This window comes from Zonotrichia leucophrys, chromosome 1 (genome assembly GCF_028769735.1).
Source record: "Zonotrichia leucophrys gambelii isolate GWCS_2022_RI chromosome 1, RI_Zleu_2.0, whole genome shotgun sequence".
NCBI lineage: Eukaryota > Metazoa > Chordata > Aves > Passeriformes > Passerellidae > Zonotrichia > Zonotrichia leucophrys.
In genome coordinates this window covers 39,874,671-39,901,440 of record NC_088169.1, presented here as the reverse complement: position 1 = coordinate 39,901,440, position 26,770 = coordinate 39,874,671, and the positions used below count along the sequence as shown (strand labels likewise).

Genomic DNA, 26,770 nt, shown 5'->3' with positions numbered 1-26,770 from the left:
GGAGAGCTGGGGTTGCAGGTACCCTCAGGGAGCTGACACAGAAGTCACAAGTCAAGCCAGAAGCATTACTCTGCTCAGGAATTAGAGGCATCCTGCTAAAGACAGTTTCATGGGAGGTTACTTGAGCAGAAATGTGTCCTGCTGTTGTCCTCTCAAGCACTTGCTAGCACAGCCCAGGAAATTATTTCTCATTATTTATTATTTCCCATTATTAGGATAGCAGGATCTCTTACATCATCTCAAAGTAACAAATACACCATGGCACTGCTGAAATAATGCAGCCAAATATTTCCTCACCAGCGCAGCAATGCAGGCAAGCTCCAGTTTTTGCCTGGTTTCTCTGGTTCCCTGTCAGAGAACAGTCCACTGCAGCTGTGCAACCCAACACCCAATTCTGTGTGCAGATTCCCACTTTCCGCTTTTGAAAACTCAGTCCAGATTTCCTTTCACTCTGGGGCTTCATGAGCTGAGGATGTGTTTTCAAATACCAAACACACTGACTGCATTTTGGAAGGTCTCACTGTAAACACTCAATGAGCTTTTCCTGCAAACTTCATTGTTACAAAATTACAAATGACATGGAAATGAAAACAGGTCAAACCAAATTACAAACATGCATTTTCTGTTAACAATCCATTTCTCAGTGTATGAACTCATTTTTTTGGGAAGTATGCCAAAGCATTGTTTTGAATTTATGTCTATCTCTACCAACATGGGATTACAAATATGAAAAAGATGCCAGAATTTATTGTAGGCAGAAGAATGCGGAAATAAGGATAAACTTTAACCAAAGTCTGCTATACAATATTTTGTATCTGCATCTATTACTGGTTGTATGGGATACTCTGGACATTTTAAATTCAAATCCCTACGGAGTGTGATAAAATGGCTGGTATTATAAAATGACAACAATCCAAGTAGCACACATCCAACAGGTAAGAAAGACATCCTTTAATGGCACAGTCTTTAGCAAGGAGCCCTCATTAGAGGTTGGTAATGTCCTGCTCCTTGTAGGCACACATTCACCATATGATTCAGTCTTGTGTCATATGACTGTGAAGACCATGGCCTGACTACTTCCCTTCCTTCCTTGACTAAAAGTTTCTGCTGTTCCATCTTCCAAACTGGACACTTAATGTTTCTCATGGAGCAGAAGTCCTTCATTGGCTCCAGACTATTTGTGAGTTCTAACTCCTTGTAATACATATATACAGTCATTTATTCAAAATGCCCCTAACTCCTTAAGAATATTTCACCTAAATATTGTATGTTGCCAGTAAAAGGACTAATATACTAAAAATATCTGTTTTCAGAAGCTGAAAACTACAAAAATACATGCTGACACATTTTCCTGGGGATGCTTTAAGCAACTCAAGAGGAAATTTAATTAGAGTGTTGTAAATTGGAATGACTCTACTGATAACAGTTGAGTTCTTGTTTAAGTGTAATTGGTATAAAAACGTTTTTCTGCCTTCCAAATAATTTTTTTGAAAGTGGAACTACTACCATGACTACAAAAACTACCAGCAGAAGTAGAGGAGCAGTTGGAGTAATCAGACAGTTCAGACTATACATTATAAACTCCTGTGGAAGGAGAGGTTAGACTACCAGAGATTTCTTGTGTGATGACATTATTTGCAGAAGGCTGCTGTTGACACTATAACATTAAGCACGGCTGAAGTAATCTTCCAAGTCTAATGCAAAAACTTTCATTTCCCTTGAGATCTGCTTCTATAAGGGTGACACTGCAGGATGCCTTGGGGACAATATCACCATCATGGTATCAGTCTCACTAGCACCTTTCTCAGATAAAAAATGCCTGCCCCTGTTGTTCAGAAAACTGATACGAGTAATCAGTAAATCACCAAACTGTAAATTCATTTAAATAAAGTAACTGGTGCTGTGGTTTGAGACGTAGAAGAGTTGTAAAACACATACCTACCTCTTCCTACAACTGTAAAAGGGCTCAGTGCTGGACAGAAGTCTCTCAGAGGGTAATGGGCAGATGAATTTGATGCTGCAGCATGAAGGGATGGAGTGTCAGAGGCTGTGGTGGCTGGGCTATCATGACACAGAGCTGTGTCCACTTCCAGGTGCATTCCAAGAAGCTGTGCTGTCACCTGCCTCTGAGTTATTCCTGCAGTTTCCCTGCAGCTCAGGTCTTCAAGGTGTGTGGGATCCATCCTGCAGCCCCAGGCAAGTCTGGGTGCAGGGCTCACAGGATCACAGCACTTGGTCCTTCAAGAGGGGACATTTGAAGGAGGGAGGTGTTCTCTTGTGTTTATTGAAATACTACTCTGCAGCATTTATTACACAGCTGCATGCACTATATCAAGCAAAATCATATAATAACTACTTTAAGTAACACAAAACAAGTAACAATTTGGTATTTCCTACAGGCTTTCTTGTCAAAACCTCTAGCTGATTTGTACTTTATATTATCTGTTCGCAAAATAAAGCCACGGTGTTGGCCTGAGCTGCTTCTTGTAAGGATAAAACAGCTAGCATTTATATTATATTTTTAAATGCTGCATGCTGTTTTGGTTAATAAGTCATGATCTCTGTTAGTGAGGGCATGATAAAAACTAGCCAAGCCTCTGCTGAACAAGAGTACCCCACTGCACACCTGCTCAGCAAGCACCAAACATGTTTTATGTACTTCACAAAAGGATAATATTTTTCTTTTAGCAACATTTTTTGCTTTGGCCACAGTGATTTTTGCTTTATTATCCTACTGGTATTTTGATATTCATAAACAAGTCTCAAAACAGTTTTAAAACCTGATTTAAAGGAGTAGTTCAGTGGTAGAAAACAACAGAGCCTCTGTCTACATATATCTTCTGCAGCATTCAGCCTCTTCCCTGAGGTGTTGGACTTCAGACACATTTTATTAACATTCTGGAGTTGTACCCTCCTGACTAACCAGCCATTAGCTGGCTCACTGATCCTTAACTGCAGATCAGTTTCTCTCTTATATAGGCTGCATTTCCCTTAGGTTCCAAAATAATTAGTCTCCCGGCTATGGATGTGATTTCCGTTTAAAGGAAAGCAGAAGCACCTCAGCCACTGCTGGCAAGCATCTTTATTCATGCTAAGCTCCTTCTCTGGTTGATATTCACAGAGCACAAGATTCTAATTCTACTTAATAATTAGACTAATACCAGACATACTTACATTTGCCTTCCAGAGCAATTTTCGACACAGTAAGCAGGGAGTTGCATGCACAGAGCTCCCATAGCAACATGTTATTGTTAACCAAAGTTGTGTGCACAGCTCCATGTGCTAAAAATTCACCAAGGACCAATTCAGCTGTCAGATACACAGGGGCAACTCCCACGGGACATCAGTGGAAGGCTCAGATGGCAGAACAACCTTAAAAAAATATAATATTGTGTTATGATAATAATCACCCCAAACTCTGCTAGGTCAATACTGTGAGCTGACCTGCTTTGGATCACTGAGATAAATCCCTGTGCTCTCTCTTTTGCCAGAGCTGAATATAAGGGAGTTGTCACTATAAAATATTTGAACACTGTTTGTTAAAATATGCTCTAGGTGTGGTACCTGTATACTAAGTAGGTATTGGTGCATCCTGATGAACTGTGACTGAAAGCATCACTTTGGAGAACTGAAATGGAAAAAAACTGCTCTTTATCTCCGACTACTAAAAAAAATACTGCAAGTGATGTCGGAAGGAGACAAGCTCAATGCAAATATTCACCACATAAAATAATAAAAATATTTTCTTGCATAGCATATACTGACCTCTTCATTTAGGAAAGGGGAAAAAAAGGAATAAAATTGCTATGCCTGAGGAGTCACTTTTGCATAGAGTCATAAAAATCCAGTGGACTTTCCCTAAGCATTTAAGAGTCACTGTTTGATTTGATTTGTTTTGATTGCCTTTTAATCATTTTATGCCTTCTGATTTGGCCTCCTGTTTACTGAATATGTCAAAAGCAATCAGAGTTGTAATAGACTAAAGAAATTTTACAAAAATTAAAGATATCTAGTAAGTAACTTTTGCTTCTCATACTTCCTGCATTGCATAACTTTAGTGACTCTAGGAACATATTTTAACTCAGGTTACTGGACATCATGAACCAATGAGAGCAAACACAGTAAGAGGTGGGTCCCCACAGAAAGTACTGAGTGAATTCAGCTCCCCTGCACCCATACACAGAGGTATGAGAGCTATTCCCCTCCTCATGTTTGCATCTTCCTAAGGTAGGCAGGACCAGGCTCCCTCTGTCTCCCTGCCAAGGCTGCTCTGAGTGAGAGGCTCTGTGCTGCTGAAGTCCAATTACATCTGCCATTTCTAGGTGTCTTCTTGGATCACAGTCAATCCTGGCTGGAAATGCTGAGATTCAGACATCTTACCTTAGCTGCAAATACAGCAATGTAATGCATAACAGCAGCCTGACTTTTGCAAAAGTAACGTGGAAAATAACATTTTCTTTTAGAGACAGACTCAGTCCTCTGACATATCTACTTCATAAAAAGATGACTGGTTTTTCAGTCAAGCACATGAAGCCAGGGAGGGAGTCTTCTTAATTCCCTGGGAGGGGAGTACTTGGGCAATCTGCATATTTACTTTCTTTCCCCCCTTATTTTATTGGATTCCATCTTCCTTGATAAGTCATTCTAAAATGTACATTTCAGGCATTTACTTTGATCTGTTTTCCTGGTAATTAAATTGCCAGTCTTTAAACTGACAATTTAAAATAATCCTAATTAAGACAACTTCCCCAAACTTCAAATACTGGTTTTGAATTCTAGTGTGAAGAGAATGAATAATGATTCTCTAACACTGTCTACTTCTCCCACACAAGGAAATTGATTTTCTCACCTGTCATGTTAACTAAGGGCACAATCCTGCAAATTCTTCCTTCTGCAAGTGGGTCTTAGTCAGAGAGCAATTCACTGGAACTAATGAAAGGATTTGCTCACGTGAATAAGGATGGCCTGGATAAGATCATTTGGATAAATGTGCAAATGTGCAAGTGCACTGCCTAAGACTGTGCAATGACCATTTCATCCATGCTGATGCTTAAGAAGCTTTCCCTTGTGAAACAGTAACTGCAGTTCACATAGGAAGTGGAAATAAAGATTTTTATAGGTTGAAATAAAAAAAATTATCATGGACACATAGATATATGCAGTGAATTGTTTTCAATCTGTATTTGAGTAATTTATGATCAGATGATCTGACTGTAAAACATAGATAAAAATCTGCAATACTTTAACTAACTACAGACATCATTGTGTACTGTGCTATTATGACACTTACAGAATACTTAGACAAGAGCTTAAGAACAACTGTGACAGTCAGGAGAATATGAAAAAAATGTAATTTGAATGCCCAACTACTAATAGCCTACAGAGACTGTGAAACAATTTTACATTACTATGTTTACCTCAGCTTTTTATATTTACATATTGGAATGTATATTGGAGGGTTTAATTGTGAGGCTGTCAAAAGTAAAAGCACTTTGAGAAAACCAAACCATGCCATATTACAGGAGGGAAAAAAAAGATTCAAAAGTCTTTTGTTCAAATGGAAATACAGAAAACAACATGTTGTTTAAGCAGGATTTTATTTTCTTCTACTCAAGTGATGAAGAGGCTTTTGTAAAGAAAGGCTTTCATCTTACATATGCAGTACTCCATCACAACATAATTACCCTAATTTGTATTCCACTGTAGAAATAGGCTTTTTCAGCTTAAACAAATTAAGCAACAATCACTAAGTGTACATGACCGGCATTCTTTCAAGTAACCTGTTATCAGCTCTGGCTACAGCTTTATCTTGATAAAATGGAAATCCTTTTTGATTTTCCTACTTTCACAGCCTCCCCACCCCAGGATTATGCCAGCCAGATTGCCTAGAGAGGCACCATGATTCACTGGCTGGAGAAAGGGATGGTGCATCCAGAGATTATTCCCTACAGCCTCACTAAATCATTATGTGATCTGGGTCAAATCCTGGCTGCCTTTGGGCCCCTATTTAGGAGAGAGCCTAAGTACACCCTTAACTCTGCACATGTGAATAATCCAGCCACACTCAGGAGGTCCTTTAAACAGCTGCATGTGCTCCCTGCTGAATAGAGGCTGCTCTGCTGCTCTTTTCCTCTGGCTTTGGTTGATATTATGTGTCCTGAAGGATGACAGGACAAGCTCCATCTGTATTTATATTGCTTGTCCCTTAGCTGTGTAACTATGGATACCCCTGCTGTTTGTACACATTCTTCTAAATATTAATGTCACTCTGACCCAGTGGATCACGTCAGTAAAGCTCTGCCTTCATCACCTTCTTCTCCTCAGTTTCTCCAGGGATGACCAGGGTATCTTCCCCACTGCTGGATTTGGATGAGATAGAGTCTCACTGGTGCTCTCTTTACAAGGTACAGCTGTGGAAATGGCTTCTGGCTTCATGTAGGCTTGTTAAGATACTTTTATAAAAAACAAAAACAAAAACAAAAAACAACACCCAAAAAGAGGAGAAATAAGGCCATTCCAGAGGCGTGGTAGGAGGATAGAGGTACCTCTCTGCTTGTGAGGCAGTAGTTACCAGAGTTTGGAAATTTCCCCAGGGAATAAAATGATCTTCCTTCAGACGTAAAGGAGGCTGATCCACCACACAGAGACCTTTCAAAGCAGGTAGCTCTCAGCAGGAATGAGATGAATGGGAAGAGAATGTACCTAGATCCAAAGAGTGGGAACTATCGTTGCTTCTCCTGAAGTGCTGGAGAAACAGCACATTCATTGTGATCTTCTCTGACACAGCTGAGATCAGCTGTCAGAAACATGAGAATTAGTGGTGGCAGCTGGGGAATGCTACCTTCCCCAGAGTTTTCCATCTCTCTCTCTTTCCCAGCCATCCCTTGCAGACTTCCCTTTCTCCTACAATCCCTACAGACTGCCAGAGAGGAGCAATCTCAAGGCTGCTTCCCTCAAGGAGGGAAGGTGAGCAGAGGATGATCAGAGCATAGGCATGGCAATGCCCCCACTGTTGGGTGAGCAGAGCAACAGTTTTGAAGGCAACAGGTCTCATCAACAATCCAGCAAGCTGAAATGGGGCTCCTGAACATGGGCAGAGGGTGTGAATTCATGAGGCTTCAGGGGAGGAGGCATGGAAAATGGGGTGAGTTTTCAGGCATCATGTCAGCCAGGAGCTGAGGGTGGACACAGACCAAGTGAGGCAGTCCCACAGCAGCACAGTGGGGTGGTGACAGCAATAGGTCCCACTGACAGTCCAACCATTATCAGGCAGAGACAAGGTCCAAGAACCAGATTTTCTGTCAACGGAAAAAATCTGAACAATAATTCAGGAACAGGCAGCTCAGAGCAGGCCTAATGACCCAAACCTGAGCTGAAATGATTGAGTTGATGACATGGGTGCAGTGAGGCTGACCAGGACAATTAGGGCCCCATCGCAGCCCTGCCCAGTCACAAATCTGGATCATGGATTGAATGGAGCAGAACCCTCTTTTTCTTAGAAAAGGCAGAGAGAGAGAGAGCGCGAGCAAGTAGTGGTTGTAGTGCTCCTCCCTCAGTGGTTAACATCTTATTTGTGCTCAGGGGTTCCTGAAATTAATACCTCAAAATCTGGTTTTTGTTAACTCCACCACCCTTTGGACTACCAAAAGCCAGCACTTCCTAGCACCTTATGGTGAATGCATTGCCCTCCCTTGTCATCACTGGATCCAAGGAGGAATACGAAACCATGGGCATTGGGAAATTCATACTAGAGAAAAGTTGTAAAGACTTAGGGGGCTTAAATAGATTTCACAGGCAAAGTAAGAACCTGCCAGGAGTATCCTCATGCTTGATATTAGGATTATCACCCATGTGTCATGTGTTGTGCTATATACAGAAGATACTACTCATTCCAAAGAAAATGAAATCATGGGAAAATCCCACACAATAGAGAACCCTTTGTGTCAGAGAGCTGTGACTAAATGAATATGCTGTTTGATCTTGAGATTTAACCTTCTCGAACTCCTTTTTACAAGTTTGAAATTTCCAGTGTGTCCCATCAGAAATCAGAGGAGATGGGTAATATTGCTGCCATAGCACGACAAGTTGTAACACACTGGAGATGGTTTCAATTGCCAGTTCTGGCTGCCACTATCAGGAACAGAGCCGAGCAAATACTTTCCCTCATGCCTGTTCCCCTTTCCTCCCTCGGTGTTTCATTTCCATCTCTGTAGTCAGGGGTATGGTTGCACTATGTGCCCAAGAAGAAAGCTTCTTTTCCTTTTGATCAAACCAACCTGCCTCTCTTGCTCCAAGCTTTCATGCCATGGCTGGAATCCAAATAAATGATGTAGCCCTGTTGAATTTATTGCCTCTTTTAAGAAATTCCATCATCTCCTTTAGCCTGTCTGTGCCCAGGAGTAGCAAATTCTAAAAGCAATCTTAAATTTAAATGTACCATTCTGTTTACTGAGCAGTGAACCTTCAGGCAATAAATGCTACAGCAGGAATTCACCAGGACTCTGTTAGGGCTTGACAGCCCCGACAGCCATTGCGCAAATCTTTGTTAGTACTGACAACATGCGGGTCTTTTTCAAGCAAATGAATTACAAATTTGTTTTTAATCTTTGGGGTTACTCCTAATGCCTTAGAAAGGATCCAAAGCTGTTTAAAACTGTATTCACATTACAAGCAGGCAGTAAATGTCAGACTACTAGGCAAGCCCATTGTCACTCACCGTGAACAGAGAAGCACAGAGAACCACAGACAAGCAACTCAGCAAAACTTTTGTACATGAACTAGAGTTCTTTAATGCATTTCACACACAACAAGTGCTCTGGACCTCTCTGGTTTTAAAAGTCACTTCCCTGGTTCTCAGACAGATGACCTGCCGATCATACAGAACCTCTGGAAGCATCATGAAGGTGCTAAACAGCAATCCCAACATTGCTCGTTTTGTGTTAACTTTTCCTTGGTCCTACAAGTGTGACAGCCCCAGCAGTTGCTCAGCAAGGTTCCAAGCAAAAGATAATTTCTATACAATGGGGTGAATAAGCTCATATTTGCTCAGACTTGTAGAGCCATCATGGTTATCCTGGTTCTGTAACACCCTTGTGCCAAGGCTCCTGAGGAGGAAATAAGACCTTTACAATGGCACAGTCTGAGCTCTCCCCAGACTACGAGCCTCTTTCAGTATTTCATTAAGATGGCATTTACTTCCAGGCTACACTGCAATACATTTTTTTGGTTCTTTTTGCCTTCTCTCTGTGAATTTCAGATTTTCATCCTTTTCCTCCTTAAAGAACTGTCTGGGTCTCTGCTACTTTGATGCAGTCTTGCAGAGCCCTTCAGTCCACTAAATCAAAGGAAAACCACAATTCCCACAGAGACATCACTTCTCTGTGTCAAAGCAGTTGAGATTCCTGTGCTAATCTCGTAAGAAATTTCATTAAGCAGTATCACTTCATCACATCCAAGTGCCATGTCTTCCCAAAATGTGCCATTTAGGGCTGTACCTCAAGAGCTACTCAGAATTTTCTGATAGGTGCTCTGCTTCCCAGCCTTTGCTGCCCTCTCTGCTGCAGGCTCTGTGCAGACTCTAGCTAGGCCTGAAGCAGGCAGAGCTTAACTCCCGGTTTTCATATCATGCTTCTGTCAATGGGCTTCTAAAATCCTGAGGATGTGAGAAAGTTAAAAGTTGTGTTTGATCCAAATCATCAGAGTGGAGGAAGCCAGACGTGGTCCCCAAGACAAAAGGACTCTCATTCTGCTAACGTGTGAGCTTCTTTCTGTATCTCTCCCAACCAGCCCTGTGTTGCAGTGGGAAGCTTTAACAGGGTCTTGGGGCACTGAATGCATCAACAACCTTTAATGTCCCTGAGCAGCCTCACCTGTGACCCTCACCCAAATCCTCGGCCCACATCCTGGGACATCCATTTCAGCTCAGGCCTGAGCCTTCAGCCTTGCTTCAAGCTCTGTTGTTGGAGGTGTATTTGCCCCCACTTGTAGGGGGACAGTAAAAGAAAATAAAGGTAGTACAGAAAGTAATCTTACCCCCTAAATAGCTGAGCCAATTACTAAGGGTTAGGAGCAGGACTGATGTTAACAGGCCAGAGCTGTAGCAAATCAATCAGAAGAGTGTTATAAAAGAGGGGATTGGTTAGCTGAGGGGAGCTGGAGTTAGTAGGTTGCTGTGAGGACAAGGAAGAGGCAGTGCCTAGAAGAGCTGCCTACAAGAAGCATCAAGGAGGTATGAAGCTCTAGCAATGTGGAACTTTTGCAGTATAATAATAATAGAACTCTTGCACTATAATGACAACATCCAGTCTCTGTTCCTGCATCCTGGCTGGACTTTGCTCTACTGTCAGTGCTTTGTGCTCAGCCCTGCGTCTTGCTGCTCCACCTGACAGGAGTGCCAGGATAGACCACCCAATTCATCTCTGTGCCTTCAGCAGTCTGGGACTGTTCATGGAGCTTGATACCAGCTTCTGGGTCAGCCCACCCTGTTCAGACCCCACAGGACTGTGCCCTGTAGGTGAGGGCTCCCTGAGTCACCCCTGCCTGGGCTTTGAGGCTCCTCTGGGGTGCCTGGGGCCAGTTCATGCTGCCCCCAAAGAGGTGTAGGGACTGAATGGCTGGTGGGGGGGTGTGTGACCAGCAGCTGGAAACTAGCATGGTGAAGCAGTCACTGGGGTTGAGCAAGTGTTGGACAATCCAAATTTCCCTGAACTCTCCTCTTAAATTATGTGTTTGCAGAGGGTAAGGTTGTCCCTGGGGGGCCAAGCGGATCACAGAACAAGGCAGCCTGGCTTGGGTTTTCACCATCCTCTACCTGGCTTGGGGAGGCCACTGTAGGGGGATAGGACATAAATAAATAAAGGTAGTACAGAAAGTAATCTTACCCCCTAAAGAGTTGCAGCTGAGCCAATTATCGAGGATTAGGAGCAGGCCTGATGTTAACAGGCCAGAGCTGTAGCCAATCAGAAGAGTGTTGTAGGAGAGGGGATTGGTTGAGGGAACTGGAGTGAGTTGGCTGCTGTGAGGACAAGGAAGAGTCAGTGCCTGGAGGAGCTGCCTACAAGAAACACCAAGGATATACGAAGCTCTAGCAATATGAAGCCCTTGCAATGTAATGATACTAGAACTTTTGTGATATAATGGCAACATGCCACCCCTGAAGCCAGGTAGAGGATGAGGCCAAGCCCCCCTAAGAATGAAATAGTGGTGCCTTGGTTGCTTCTGAGGCCGGGGAGGCTCAGGACTTTCCTGAGGAGACCTGAAGGCTGGGGAAGTTGAATGATGATGCTTAGGTGGTTCATATTCCTGGAGAAAGAGACCATAGACGTGCAAAGCTTCAAGCTACCCCTGAGGCCAGGAGGCTAATTTAAGGATCAAGTCAGCTCTGAAGCGTGTGTTTATGTGGTACGGTCAACCCTGAGGAGCCTTAGAGGGGGAAGGTTGTTTCTGCCGCCTCTGAAGAGCCCCACTGTACTCCAAAGCCTGAGAGCTGGGCGTGGGGTTGAAATTAGGGACCTCTTAGCTCGCACCCTCTCCTCACCTCCCCTGTCTGCGGCTGGGATTTGGGGTTTCTCTGGGTTGCCTGAAAACACCTCCAGCTCTTGACTCTCTCAGGTGAAGCTGGCACGAGGGATCTTTCCTCCCAGTCAAGGTTTTTCTGTAGGTACATAGCAGAGAGGTGTAGGGAGATATTGACTAGTCTGATTCTAAGGCTGAATTTCTGTCTCTTGCAGAGTGTTGAGCAGAATGCTGATAGAAGAAAAGGCTGTTTACAGAATATATAACAGATACTTCAAAGAGTTTTTCTAGCTTTGAGTTCTTCAGGCACAGGCTTTTGTGCATAAGGCATTTCATGTTCAGTAAACCTGATACAATATATTCCCTATTAGATGAAGGATTGCAATTGCTCCAGTTTTCTCCCTGGGTTGCAGCTTAAAATTTAGGTGATGATACAACAACTTATGATTTCTGTCTGAATTTGGGGTTATGTTAGAAGATGAAGGTAACTCTCTGCTCTAATGAAAGGATCAAAGAAATTCTCAGTACTCAAAGCTGCAGTTCTCTAGGACCCCCTCAAAATAATGAGAGAATAAATTGCACAGTGTTCTAGTGTCTTATAAACCTGCTTAACTTTCTGCATGTTAACAGCTTCACTGAGACAGGAGTTTATATTGAGTTATGACATTACAAATGTGCTTACAGGCATGCAGAATTAAGGTCTTTGTGTTTATCCAAACTCCTTTAATTATTCTAGATATTTTAGTTTCACAATTTAATTTTTGAATATCTACATTTTTTTGGCAGTGATGCTGTGTAAGTTCTCTTTTTTTTTGTATGTTCAATAGTAATTGTATATGATCTTGATCCATTACATATCTTCCTTTTCTTACAGAAACAAAATCTTATATTTTGTGTGCGCTGCCCACTACAGAACAGAATAAGCAAAAAGACTGCTAGTAGAAACATGTCAGTCAGAATCAAATCATACTGAAAGCAGAAAACTTCATGTGCAGGGAGATTAGCATTTTTTTTTCTTTTTTGCCCCAGTCCCTTCGACTTGCGAGGAGCCTTAGCTTCACTTGGAAACAGGCTTGCATTAGGCCATTTCTCATCAAGTTCTTTATGCACCCAGCTGGCGGTGTCTGTGTGTAATCCCAGACAGTTTCCCTTTGCAGCTGTGGGGGGCCTCCTTTGATGCGCCTCTGTAGGTGGCTGCCAGCCCTCAGCCGGGCTGGCAAACAGAATCTCCTCTGCAGAGGGAAAGAAAACACGCCGGGGATGCCACGGGACTGTTTGCTTTATGAGGGCAGGAGGAACTGACGTCAGGTGCCTCGGGATATTGTTCTAGTGCAGGAACACCGTGTTGTGGTGTGTATCTCCCTGCATCTGATACACCCGAGGCACTGCCTCTGGTGGATGTGGTCAGTCCACCTCCCTTCTGCTCTTGGTCTCTTCTGCTTTCAGAGCTCTCCACATCTACTGAAAAAAAAAAAAATCTGCAGGGTCTGCTTGTGACTATCAACTGAAAATAAGGTGACCTGCTCTAGACATGTTCAGAAGAGTTTTATTGCATTGATCCCACCTTTGTGGCTGTTGTTAATGCAGCAGAGCAAATGTGTAAGTGTGCAACAGAGGGGAACCAATGCTGATTTCATTTTTGCTACTTGCTTGGGAGGAAAGGGAGAGAAGTCATTTCACAAATCTTTGGTATGCAGCAGAGCTCACAGAATGGTTGAGGTTAGAAGGGACCACTGGATGTCTTCTAGTCCAAACTCCTTGCTGAGGCAGGGACCCCTACAGGGTGTTCCTCAGGATTGATTCCAGATGGCTTTTGAGTAATTCCTGGGAAGGAGACTCTGCAACCTCTCTAGGGATTCTCTTCCAAAGTTCAGTCACCATCACAGTAAAGAAGACCTTCCTCATGTTCAGGTGGAATTTTGTGTTTCAGCTTCTCCTTTTGCTTCTCATCTTATTGACCAGCACCACTGAGTAGATCCTAGCTTCATCCTCCCCACAGTCTCCCTTCCGATACTAGTGTTCTCAAGTTTTTTTTTTTTTTTTTTTTTTTTTTGTCACAGCTTTTATGTCGTTCCATTTGAATGTAAATACTGACATAAGAGGTTTAAAAGTGATGCCAAACAATAAAACTAGGCCAAAATTTTCAGTCTTATGCATAAATACAAGTAGGGACTTGTGCTTTGCTGAGGGAACTGTGCAGCTAGTATCCTATGAAAATATCTATGTTTGTGTGAACCCAGTTGCCTGGAGCTTCTGCCTTTCTCTGGTGTCTCCCTGCAGCATGGGAATGTGCAGAATGTGATTGTCCATATAACATATATAGCCTGAGACAGTTTACTGAGGGTTATAAAGGTATAAAGTGTAAGGGTTGCTATGTAATGATGTGTGAATTGAGGGAGTGATGTAATCTGGTAAAACCCACACTTACACAATCACCTGGCTGTATAGGAAGCACCTTCTTACCTGCCCAAGGACCTACACTGTTCTAAATTCTGAGGGGGTTATTCCTAACCTGAATGTGTGCATTGCTCATATACATTTTCCTTATGGATGTAAATTTTTTTTTTTCTTCCAACCCTATCAGGAGGTTGTTATAAAGCATATCTTGGGTGAACTGCAAACTATGACCCACTCTCTCTTCTTAACTGGGAATAATTGTTTTTCAGCCTCAGGAAATGTAGTCTTGATCTGCTACTGTAGTAAGGATGAAGGCTTGGGTCTACCCTCATCTCAAATCACCACTGTAGGGAAAAATGGTAGAAATAATGCTATTTAAAGTAAACTCTTATTCCTATGCTTTGTGAACACTTGTTTGGACATCTTGGACTGTGTCTTTTGTATGCTTCAGTGCTAAGAGCAGTTTATTCCTCCGTTGCATTTTAACAGAGGTCTGAGACAATAACAGTGACACTTGTTATGCACCATCATCGTGGTGAAACCTTTACAGCATTTCCTGGGATGACAGTTTACTTGGGGCTCGGCACTGCTCTGTCATGTCCATCAGCTGAGATCCAGCAAGCCCGCAGCAAAGAGCCCAGATCCAGCAGCACAGGTCATTTCAGAAGGAGCTGTCTCAGAGTTTCTGGCGTGCTAGAAGCCGTGCAGCAAGTACATCCTGCGGATGATGTGAAGCACTGGATGATCAGCATCTCTCTCATGCCGACTGACCGTGCTTGTGCTTCGTTGGGCAGGAGCTTGGATCGGGCACGCTGTCACAGCTGCGCTCTGCACCTTCTCCGCTTGGAAGCCCGGGGAGGGGTGGATCCGCTCCCGGGGCTGCTGTGGCTCCTGGCCGGAGCACAGGAGCAGGCGGCCCTATGGGTTCAGGGTAAGGGCACGAGGCTGTGTCAGGGGAGGTTGAGGCCGGGTATTGGGAAAAGGTTCTTCCCCCAGAGGGTGGCTGGGCCCTGGAGCAGGCTCCCCGGGCAGGGGTCACAGCGCCAGGCGGGCAGAGCTCAAGCACTGGACAATGCTCTCAGGCCCATGGAGCGCCTCGGGGGCTGCGCTGCGCAGGGCCGGCAGTCGGCCTGGGCTGGCCCTTGCCGGTCCCTTCCAGCCGGGGATGTCCTGCGGCTCCGTGCGCGCGCACGGGGCGCGCTCCCGCCGCGGTCGGCCCCACGCGCCGGGCGCGCGCGCGCAGCCGCCACAGCCGCGCCCGGAGCGGCACGCGCAAGCGCGACCCCGAGGGGCACGTGCGGCGCGCGGCGGGCCCCTCGCGCCCCTCCTCCCCGCCCCCGGCGGGCGGGCGCGCGCCGGGATTGGCTGCGCGCGGCCCGGCCCCGGCGGCGCGGGTGAAAGGGCGGCCGGGCAGCGGCGGCCGCGGACATGGCGCTGGCTCCGCTCCTGCGCTGCGGCGGCCGGCGGGCGCGGCTGCCGGGGGTGAGCGGCGCCTTCGCGGCCGGCACGAGAGTGGCGGCGGCCTGGGGGCGCCGGGCTGCGGGTGGTGGAGGTTGCCCATGGATGGGGTCGCTGGGCGGGGGCTGTTCTGTGTGCGGGAGGGCGGGGGGTGGGTGGTGTCTCCCCTGAGGAGTTTCCGCGTGTGACCGGCGGGGATCCCCGGCTGAGTGAGAGACTCCGGGGAACGCTGCGTGTGCTGGGCCGCGGCCCCGGGTGGGCCGGGGGCGGCCGGGAGCAGGCGGCTGCCGGGGGCTGTGGAGCCCGGCTCCTGTGCCTGCGGGCTCCCGGCACACGAGAGGCCCTTCCGTGCTGTGTCCCGTCGGCGTGTTGCCAGGAGACCGTGATTTTTTTGTTTGTTTTGTTTTTTTTTTAAAGTTAATTTTCTGCTGGTGAGGCGGGTTATGTGGTACTTCAGGATGGTGGAGTCAGCGTTTTCGGCGGTGTTCATGGAAAGACTGGACGTGTCACTCGGTGCCGTGGTCTGGGTGTCGTGATGGTGTTTGGCCATAGGTTTGGCTCGATGATTTCAGAGGTCTTTTTTGACCTGATTGATTCAATTCACAGATTGATTCTGTGATTTCAATTTCCTTCTGCCCTTTCCCTCTGTTAAACATAAGCTTATGAAAACTCTGGAGTAGAGGGTCGTTTTGTGCTACTTTTAGTTGTAAAATGTTAGCTGACAGAGAAAGGAGCTATCTTCCCCCCCATTGCCCCCACCTCCCCCTTTACTCCAGATACTTATGGTGCTTTCAGCTGTTACGTAAAGCTTTAGTGTGGATTTCTCTTTTTCTTGCTTTTCATGCAATAATCTCTTCTTGCGGAGCCATACCAATATTTTTGATGAAGACCTGAAATTATCTAGAAAACCTTATTCTGTAGCCTGTGGAGTAACTTCACTGAGGCACCTGCTGTGGTTTTACCTCTGTTACTTCTACAGATGGTATTAACAGAAAGATACTGTTTTATAGAAGAACAAACAGCATTTGCACATTGTGTTGTGTAACAGTTGAATGACACTGCAGTTAGTTTCTTTGTGGAAAAAGTAGTGCAGTGTACTTCTAATTGTTTGCTGTAGAAAGAATTTGCAGTGTTTGTTTTTTTTTCCTGAAAAGGAAAATTTGTGTAGCGTTCCAGTGGAGAAGACTGTGCAATGAGTTACAGAATTGTTTTACTCAGTGCACCCCTGAGGCTTTGGGATGGGCCTCTCTCTAGACATGTTGCCTCATGGCAATACTGTAAGGAACTCACCTAGGAGGAATCATGTAAAAGAGGTGGTTTCTGTGGGCAGGGAATTTTGTAAAGAGATTAAAGAGGAAAAGGGCATGTATTTTGCCCAAGTATTTTTCCTTAGGAAATATATCTCGTAAACCTGTGAAGGTGTACCCAAGAGAAGCTCTTTGAAAACCAGAGTTGTTTAACTGGAGATGACTTCACTTTAACAGAGGGCTCATCCTGTTTGACATCTTTGTTTTTGGTAGCCATGAGGATGTGTATAGAGATGTGGAAGGCTTCTGCTCTTCCTCCTAAGTAGTTCTAAGACTGATGTCAGTCCTTTGGAGCCTGTAAAAGGCCGACTTTGTTTCCTTCTCTCTGACATCTCAAGGGTCTTGTCTGACAGCACCAGTGCATGCAATATTGAAAATGTTGCATTAGTGGCACCTCAGTAAAACAAAATGTTTTTATAGCTACTTAATAGCACTCATGAGTTATGTCACTGAAGTGATTTATAGCCTGAAGGTCACCATCAAGACAACAATATGTTGGGAAACCTCTTATAAAACGAATTTGCATGGAAATTGCTTTCATACATTCTTTTATGTTTTGCTGGCCTAGACAAATAAGAAATTGACATCTTCAAACTTGACTGTGCTTGGAACTCCAACAATTTTGCATGGGCTAGTAGCTACTGAGATACCCTTAACTTCGTGTGCTGCTTTCATGTAGGAATTAATAAAGGACCCGAGAAAGGTGCAGAAACACTGAGTTGGGATTTGACTCTCCACCCTGTTTCTAATGTAGTGCCTGTCACCTCTGTTTAGGTTTTGTGCAGAATGGGTTCTTGCTCGGGGGCGTGAACGGCCCTGGAATCCGGCTATCTGGTGAGGGGCGAAGGCCAGGGCCCCTGCGCATCAGAAAACAGCCCCCCTCGGCGGCTTTGGCCTCGGGCTGAGCTGGGGGGATAGCTCGGAGCAGCGCGGTGAGAGACGAATCAGGAGGCGACCACTTGCTGGGGGTAAAACTGTCGGTTTATTACAGAAGAACCAACAAAGAGGGGAAAACACCCAGCAAATGGCCCCGAACAAGGGGCAGGAGAGGGTTTTAAGGGAAAAGGGGGGAAGAAGGCAGGGAAACCCGGCTATCCAATAGAAATACATATTTGGAGGTACGAAACATAACTGATACACTAAAGTAACCAACTGTTATAAATCATAGGAGGGGCTCCGGGGCTACAGCCAACCATACCTCCCAGAGAAAGGAAAATTCTCAAAACCTGGGAGGAGAAAAAGAGTGATTGACTGACCCCAAGGAGGAAACAACTTTCACTTTATAAGAGAAACCAAGGGAGGAGCAGTTTCATTTCCATAGCAACATAACTGGCAGGGTAGCAGCAGGAAGTAATACAGAAAATGGGGGGAGCAAACTAACGAACTTAAGAACACACCACAGCAGGTTCTGCTTAGAATATAACCAAAATTTCATTTTGAGTGCTTTGCACTTATGGAGCTGTGAGAAAACCTGATGATGAAAGAAGGCTGTCATCAGAAAATGTGGGTGGGACATGGCTTTTATATTTCAGTCATGAAACTCTTGAAAGAGAGCTGCTGGACTGTTTAAAATAATGTGAAAGGAAGTGGTAAATACTATACATCAAATTTCAAAACTAAACTGCTGATATAGATTTTATCAGTGTAGGTAAGTTTTCTAATAATTGAATTCAATGTATGGAAAGTTTCTCTGCCATCTGTGCACCCAACATTAAGTCATGGAAGTTATCTGTATGGTGGGAGCCTGTTGCTCGCTCCTGTGATGTTATTTTTAGCATGCTGTTATTCCAGGGAAATATTTTCACCCTTGTTCCTAAGTGCAGGGATCCTGATGGGATAGCAAGGTTGGATATCATTTGCCACTGGGGAAGGGAGTTCAGATGATTGCCAATTTGTGGAGATGAATGTAGCCACAAACTTCTGGAGTTTAGTGATTGTTTCTGGTATGTAAGCTACAGATTTTAGTACTGGCAAGCACTCTGAAAGTGTAATTCAGGCAGAGATTTCTGGTTCCAGGAGTAGCCTTTTGGAATTTGTAGGGAAGGCATGCTGTGCTATGTACTCTAGGCAAAATGTACAACAAAAGGTTTTGAAAGGAAAAAAAAAATTGATAGTTCATTAAAGGCTATATTGGGTAAAAAAATGTCACTTTTGTTTTGAAACACTGTGTTATAACTCATTTTGTCTGTCCCCAGCTTGCATAGATGGTTACAGTACTGTGATCTATTTCACAGGTGCCAGCCTTACTGTACATCTTAAGGCTGCTGCCATTAGAAACTGTTCCAACTTTCTGCAGCTGCTAGGTCTTGACCACAGGCTGCTCCTGCCTCCCTCCAACTTGTGCCAGCACTACTGCATGGATATCTTGGATAAGCTAGACTGAAATCTGGCTGAGAATATGTTTTTCCCCACTCCTTGTGAGTAGTTTCTCAGCTGGTTGTATTCCCATGCCTGGCTCACTGTACAAGCTTTAGAGACTGGCACAGAGGAGGAGCTACCTGGATGTAGAAATGATTGAGCTTAAAAAAATAGCCTTAGGTGGATGAGTGTTTCCTTGTTTGTAGTTTGCATGCTGTGTTGGCAGATATGAAAGATTTCCTGTTCTTAGAATCGTGGGTGTTTGTCAGTCTGGTCGGAGAGAAGGGACACTGAAGTGCAGTGTGCATTACAGAGCCTTGTACCACAGCTGTGTTTGCAGATGGCTTCAGGAGAATCTGCTTATGGTTACAAGGGCTTGGCTGTTCAGCGCTCTGGGCATACAAAGGAAGGGAAAGTGCTTCCTTAGAGAAAAGAAATACACAAGTGTTAGGTTTCCCTTTCTGTTTATGAGATTTGTACAATATTCTATTACAAAGCTCTGTTTCCAGCCTTATAGATTAAAAGTCTTGCAGTCATGTGAGGGTGTCTGCTTCCTATGTGCTTTATACCTATCCCATCAGTAGAGTTCCACACACAGGAAATTGTTGTCAAATGAGTTGAAACAAAGATTTGGGAACAGTAGTTGTGTAATCAAAACATGCAAAAAGAAATAATAATTTTAGTTAGTTTTAGAACTACTCAGGAATACTGATGGCTAATACTAGATACACCACAAAGATAAAGGGGTTATTCTTATGGTATCTTACATCCAAGTCTCTGAAAGTGTAGGGGCAAAAATCTTAAAAGATGTAGACTTTGTATAGTGAAAAGAAATGTGCTAGTCTGGCTGTTACTGTTGGGTATTGCTTACTGTATTTTCTAGTAATGCTAAAATATACATTCCTTCCCATACTAGACTTCTTACAGCAAATATTGGTATATTATGCTTTTCCTGCCTGAAATCTGGAGCTCTCTGTCTCCATTTAACACTGAGACCTTTTTCTGCCTGTAAAGCTCAGTATCAATGAGTTATTTACAAGCTGACCGGCATGGCAGGGAGATTTCCTTCCTCCATGAGGGCATGTAAACCTTTAAAAATGCACATATAAGCCATATCTAAATAACAAGTAAATTTTCTGTTTGGCTGTTGTATGCTGTGTCCTTAAACCACCTCAGGAGGTTTCCTAGGGTTGGGTGCCCAAGGGGCAGTTTGTCTGTGAGGTCTCAAAGTGACTGTGTGCAGTGGGCATACTATTCTACAAGGTGTTCTGTAGTTTGATTTATTTTTTTTTAATATGAAGTTATAAAATAACTGTTACAGCTGTTGTAGTTTGGATATTTTGCAATTAATAATAGACAAAGCAGGATGCTTTTCCAAAATACTACTGATACTGTCTGTTTTCCAAAAATTTGCTAGACATGGGAAACTCTAAGCCAAACACAGAAGTCCAGAAATGAGTTCTCATAAATGAATAGCCTGCATTCTTGGGCTTTCAAGAGTCAAAAACTTTATCAAGTGGAAGTAACAAATCATGACAAAAATAGGTTATACCAGATGACTCTACTGCCCTCTCCTAGTTTTACAAGATAGAAGGAAGTGTTTAGGTCAAGCTGTGCTCTCTGGGCTGTGTTCTGAGGAAATGTCTGTGTAAGGTATAATAGCTGGGGCATGTGTGCTTTGGGGGAGGCAGCCAATTAAGGATGTAGCTTGAGTGTTAGATTGGCTTTGCTGGCTTGTTGGTTTGAGAGGTCTTTGGGGGTTTGATGTAGCTCTTAGAAAACCTACCTATGGCAGGAGCTGGGGAGCCTAGGCGTTGATGATGATACCTGCATAGCTCTAGGGTTGGAGATGGCAATTTAGTAGCATTCCTTTGTGGCCTTAGATAGGCATTATTTTCAAAATGCTTGTTTATTTTTAAGTAATTATTCAATTGCTCTTAGTGGCTAGGAGCAGACCTCTAAAGACATATTTCTTTAAGTGGATGCAATCTCTTAGTATATATAGAAACCCTTCTTTTAAAAGCTGTGAACTAGAGTTGAGACTTCACATCTGAGTTGAGCAGTATGCTTGATTTGTTTTAGGAAATTGCCCCACAAGTACTCGATTCAGGGCTGAACTTGACTTTCTCAGTGCTTTGCTTGTGTGTATGAGAGGAGGCAGTTAAATTTTTAAATGTAGGTACATAGTTAGGTTAGGCTATTACAAGATTTTTATATGGAATCTGTCCAATTCTGTAGTGTAAAACCAGAGCTGAGTGTGCTTTAAAGTTTTTCCAAGTTTTTTTTTAATTGCTTGGTAATTTTATTCTTTCTGCATAAAGTTTTAACAGGGCTTTTTTTTTTTTTTTTTCCTCCCAAGATGACTAAGATTCTACAGTTTAATGCTAGCTAATTTCTCCCATCATAGCTTTTCCTTCCAGTCTCCTGTGCATAGCTCTTCTGGCTTCTCACAGGCGTCCAAAACTGGTTTTAGATGAAAGGTATTTACAAGAAAGTTCAGAAGCTTTTCCTTTCTTGCCTGGTTGTTGCCTTTTCCCCGCTAACTGCAAGTATTTAGATTAGCCCCACTGACCCTTAACAAGCACTTTCTCCAATGAATAATATTAACTCGTGGAGAGTTTTTGTGTGTGTCCTGTATGACCTTCTTTACACTATTTGTGGTCTCTCAAGCACTTCTGTTAATAGTGTTTCCAAGGAGGGGGACTCAGTCTGCTTAACCATGTGTGTTCTGGAGCAGGAGAGTGTACTCTGCTGCTTCTCTAGGAATCCTTCGTCTGCTCTCTGACTATATCTAGATCACAGTACAGTCACTGAAGGTGTAACAATTGTGCTGTAAACTTGGGATAATGACCTGCTGGCAGGTGTGATTGCAGTTTGCAGAATTCTGTCCTTTAGTCCATCTCTTTAATGCCTGAAACAGATTGTACTGTCACACCCTCAGATGAAGAATAATATACTCCTGCAAAAAAACCCCAAAAACCCAAAGAAACTTCTTTCTAGTGGATTTGATTCTAACGTATCAGATGATTTGTGTTTCAGGTTGGTTTGGATTTTATCGTTGAGGAATGAAGTGAAAGAAATAAAAGAAGCAAAAACCCCCACCAAAACAAAACTGAATGGAAAGCAACTCAGTGAACAAGGTGGAATGGTTGCTTTCCACTAACCTTTTTTAGTTTCAGGAAAAATTAAACACTCGTGAATTGTTCGGAAGAATTAAGCATAGGTGGATTATCTGGGAACAGTGTATGCTATGGCTGCCATTAGTAACTGGCAATTTAGTAACTTGTGTAACTATAGTAGCTTTCTGCTCACAAAGCTTGGTTGGAGCTGGCAAGAGATGGTATAGCTCCAAGGCTTCCTTTACTTCTGTTGGAATATGTTGTTTCTCCTTTATAACGTTAAAAGATCAGCTGCCTTACAAATGTGATGGCCTTCTCAAGCCTTGGCTGGTTTCTGCTTTCTGTGATGCAACGTGAGAAGTATTTTCAAGCTTAATCGTGCTAAAGGGCTGTATAGGGAGTGCTCACATTCCCGTTACTGACAGCCACTGTTACTTCAAAATCAATATGAGCTTACAGTAAACTTTAAATTTGATCAATTTTTGAACTGTCCTAAGTTCACTACCCTTGTGGAAGATGCAACTGAATTCTCCAATTAAGCTCTTTATGTGAGCATATGCTTCCTTATTTTATCTTTTTTCTAATGTAGTCCATATTTGTATCTTTTTTCCTCAGTCTTTTCACAGGACACCCTGTAGTTTCTACTACTTCAAAAGTTGCAGAAATCAAAAGATTTTTGCAACTTTTGAAAACAGTTCTTTAAGACAGAATTGACAGATTCTGAGTTCTGGCAGTTCCTGTCACTGCTGTTTTGTGTTTCCTACTAGACAATATCTGTTATTAAGGCTTTTTATACTATTTTTGTTTCCACGTGGGTGATTGTGTGACTTTGCCAGAGCTGTCTGTATTCATGTATCTTTGGTGTGGTATCATTTTGTCTGTATGATTATTTTTGTTTATGGCTAACTGCCATTACGTTGTAAATTGACTTGCTTAAGTGATACCCATCTGAATCTCCTTTTTGATTCACTTACAAATCTGTGATATAATCTATTGTGTTTTCTCTGAAATAGCGTGTGTATACTGCTTTTTCCTGTGATGTGCAATAATGGCAAGCTGTAGGAACTGTCTGTGTAGAAGTTGGTTGAGAGCAGAAGTTTAAGGGAAAAAGACCTCTCTTTCCTCAGCTTGCTGTCAGGAGCCTGGGATAGGGAAGACTGAGAGCTTAGCTAGCATCTAAAGTCTGCTCCTTCTCCCCTCTGTATGGGCCAGTCTGCTCCCTGCTGTATGCCCAGCAGTGAGGGCCTCTCCCCATCACCACTGTGTACAAGCATATGCATGCATGCTCTTTTGAGAATTTCTTTAGGTATTTCTTGGAACAAGAAGGAAAGAAGATGGTATAGTAAAGAATATATTACAAAAAAATTTTACTTAAGCTAATGACCTCCTATGTAGGGCTTCTGACTTTTTTCTGGTTACTGTTTGTGGGTGTTTGCTTGAAGAAGGGCAGTTCTCTGAGCTTTAATCCACTTGGTGAGGGAATGAAAGACTATGGACATTTCCTCAAGATGTCAGTGTATGAGATGTTTTTAATGTAATGGCGTACTGCAACAGGCCTAACTCCCTGTTTCTTCTATAGTGGGACACACTGTGTTCAAGATGGTGCCTTATAACTTCACATAAACTCTATTCATCTGTGTATGATCCAAATGAAAAGGTAAGTAGTATGGTGCATGTTTTCCTTTTGACATCTTACTAATACTAATACTGACCTTTGGTTTTTTAAGCTGCCCTTTTCTTTCTGCTGCTACTAACAATGGTAGTTCTCTCGGTATAACCCATCACTGGTTTAATAGCATGTTTTTCTTTCCAAACCAAAAAAGAAGTTGCTTTTCCAGGATACATGTCAAGCAAGATTGGAATGCTACTTTGAGTGCATCCCAAAAGGCTGAAGTGATTGTGAGCTTGGGAAAGTCACATACTGGCCTGAACGTGTTATAATTATGAAACAACTGTTAATGTTTTTTGTAGTGTGGGTGGTAATGGACCTGTTAAAACATTCAGGAGCTAGACTAGCCAAAAGCTGTTTGTGGAAACAAAACTCTGTAACAGTGGCAGCATGATTGGTAGATGACCTGGCATGGGGGTGAGAACTTCAGACCTTGGAAAAAGATGGGCCTTTAAGGCCTGTGGAGAATAGCAAATCCTCATCTTGGGAGTTGTGCAGTAGTAATCTCAATTTAGAGTTATGAGCCAAGAAAAACTTTCCTTCTGGAAGATTGTCTTGGCATGGCCTCTGAAGGAACACATTTGGAGAAATAATGTGACTGAAGGTACAGTAATATTCAATGACAAGGATGCCAACAATTCAGGACTGATAGGCTTGTCCTTATACACCAGTGTAGAAGCAATTAACTAGAATTGAAACAGTATTAGGAAATGGGGAAAACCAGCGTGTACCTAGAACTGTAGCTTTACAGGTTTTTTTTAGAAGATTTATTTTTCTTAAGGTTCTTGAATAGTTAAGGTCCCCTTGCTTTTCTAACTGCATAATAATATTTAGGCCACATAGTTGGGTATTTGGTTTCTCTCAATTAGGAGCTATGTAATGTCAAGCAGTGACTACCACAGACAAAGGAAGGGGCAGTGAACAAAACAAACCTGAAAAGCACTTAAACTGTCTTTGCAGTGACAAGACTTTAATGTGACACCTTTTCAGCCTAATTAGTGGAAATTATACTAAAAATGTTACACAAAGCAGTATGTGATTTTAATTTTTTTTTATTGTGCTGGGCTGGAGTCTAATCTGTGTCTTTAGACAGACTAGAATTGAAAAATTAAAATGTTAAATATTTTTATCTTGATGTTGAAAGTCTTGTCTTGTACTGTGATCACAGCTGATTAATAAAGCAGCATTTATGTACCAAGAACTAGGCTGGTGGTAAACTTGAATCATGACACTTTTCAGCACCAGGTATTTGGGAGTATTTTTTTAATTCCCCCTCAAGTCTATATGCCTGAAAATCTTTAGGTACCTAGAATGCTGAAATTTAGACTCAGGAACAGTTTGTGTATTATGATGTTGATAACCTTTTTAGACCAGATCACCAGTTAAGAACTCTTTAAAAAAATTGCTAGCTCCTGTGGTGTTCTTAAAGTATTGGTACCTCTGATAATTGAGCTTGTTTAAGATCCATCTGAGTCAGGTGTGCCTGTGCACTGGGCAGTGGTATTCAGCAAACCGGGCTGAATTTACTGTGTAAGCTTGCTGCAGCTCTCACCTGGAGGGGTTTCTTATCACTTAATTTCCATATGGTGTTATCACATGGCAGTATTTTTAAACTGGTCATGTGATGTCAGCTCAGCCCTGACTTTGAGAAAGTAAATTTGGTTAAGGGCACCTTGAGTTTCTCTGGAGTGTAGAGCAAATAATGTGTTCTAGTCTGTCAATAGCAGTTCCTATTGGGGCTTTGCAGTGTTCCTTCCTCTCCTCAGGCGTCTATCTTCCTCTCTTTAAATTAGCTAATGCCTAAAGGCTAATAAACCCTTTAGTTGTTGTAGTGGCAATACCTCCTCTTCCCGTGGTCCTTCTGAAGGCAAGCTGTTTGGTGTAGTGGAGGAGGGATAGCTGTCAAATGTCTTTGGGTATCATTTGATAAACTTGATGTGTATAACTGCAGACTGCCCCTAAAGGACAGTCCTGCTGGTTCCCTATTGTATGTTTTTCATTTGGAGCATGGGAGGCACAGTAGGACTGTTCACAAACTTGGGATGTGTCCTGGAGCTGCACCCCTGTGGTCTGGGGTGTGGAAAGCAGTGGGGTAAGTGTGTCACCCAGGACAGTCCCTTTCAGTGGCAGTCTGTATTTATAACTGAGCAGGTGCAGTTCCAAAGTGCCCCTGTGTGTAGTAGCAAGGCCCATGACAGCAATAACCCTCACTCCCAGCAATGACATTTTCATGCTGAGCAACTGTGCTGCTCTGCCACTCTTTTCTCAATGGGAAAGGGTGTAAGGCTTGTTGACTTCCAGCAGAATGGTATCCCCTCTTACAGGCATGATGTAGAAGTATTGAAGGTACATTTGCAGCATTAGTGCATTCCAATGTGAAAGGTGACAGTGAATTTCAGGGGAGTAGTTAGCTTGATTTGCTATTCTGTTGCATTGCAGATGCTAGTTAGTGTGTAACAATGTCCTGATGTCCACGCAGAATTTTGCTGAGTTCCTCAGGTGAGGCTCAGATAGGAGAAGGGGTAAGGCTGGTACAACTCAGCAGGTATGCCTGTTCAGGGTCAAACTGTCAGTCTTTTATCCACCACAACCTAGGCATTGTGGAGCCTCTCTTCCTTATGATTGGAATGCCTTCTAAAGGGCTCCCATAATTGATGAGTATTGTGTTCCAGGTCATCTACACTGGTTATGGGTAGTGACCACTGTTCCTGCTACCATTGCACCTGTATAATACCAGCATGTGTCTGTGCTGCTTCCAGGCAACATAAAATTGCACCTCTTCCCTGGGCTTGACTGACTTCTAGAACTGCTGTAGGGTTCTGGTTGGCAAGGAGATCCAAGGGAGGTTGATGTGAATAGTCAAAGCCTTTTTCTTCTAGGTGTGTGCTAGGTAGATCTAGTATAGCATGCTGTTTGTTATATCATCATTTAAATCAGAAGAGCTCTTT

General features: G+C 43.2%; 1 protein-coding gene across 2 annotated transcripts in view; it reads left to right on the top strand.

Moving 5' to 3' along the window:
• PCCA (propionyl-CoA carboxylase subunit alpha) overlaps positions 1–26,770 on the top strand; it is a 299,270-nt gene that overhangs the window by 10,961 nt on the left and 261,539 nt on the right. Inside the window, exons 1-2 of one of the 2 annotated variants that reach the window (XM_064712163.1) lie at positions 15,295–15,393; positions 23,733–23,810. In XM_064712163.1, the coding sequence (XP_064568233.1) occupies positions 15,340–15,393; positions 23,733–23,810 (132 nt within the window). In that variant the 5' untranslated portion in view covers positions 15,295–15,339. Of the gene's footprint in view, positions 1–15,294; positions 15,394–23,732; positions 23,811–26,770 lie in introns of those variants that run through there. The other variant, XM_064712168.1, reaches the window with a different exon arrangement.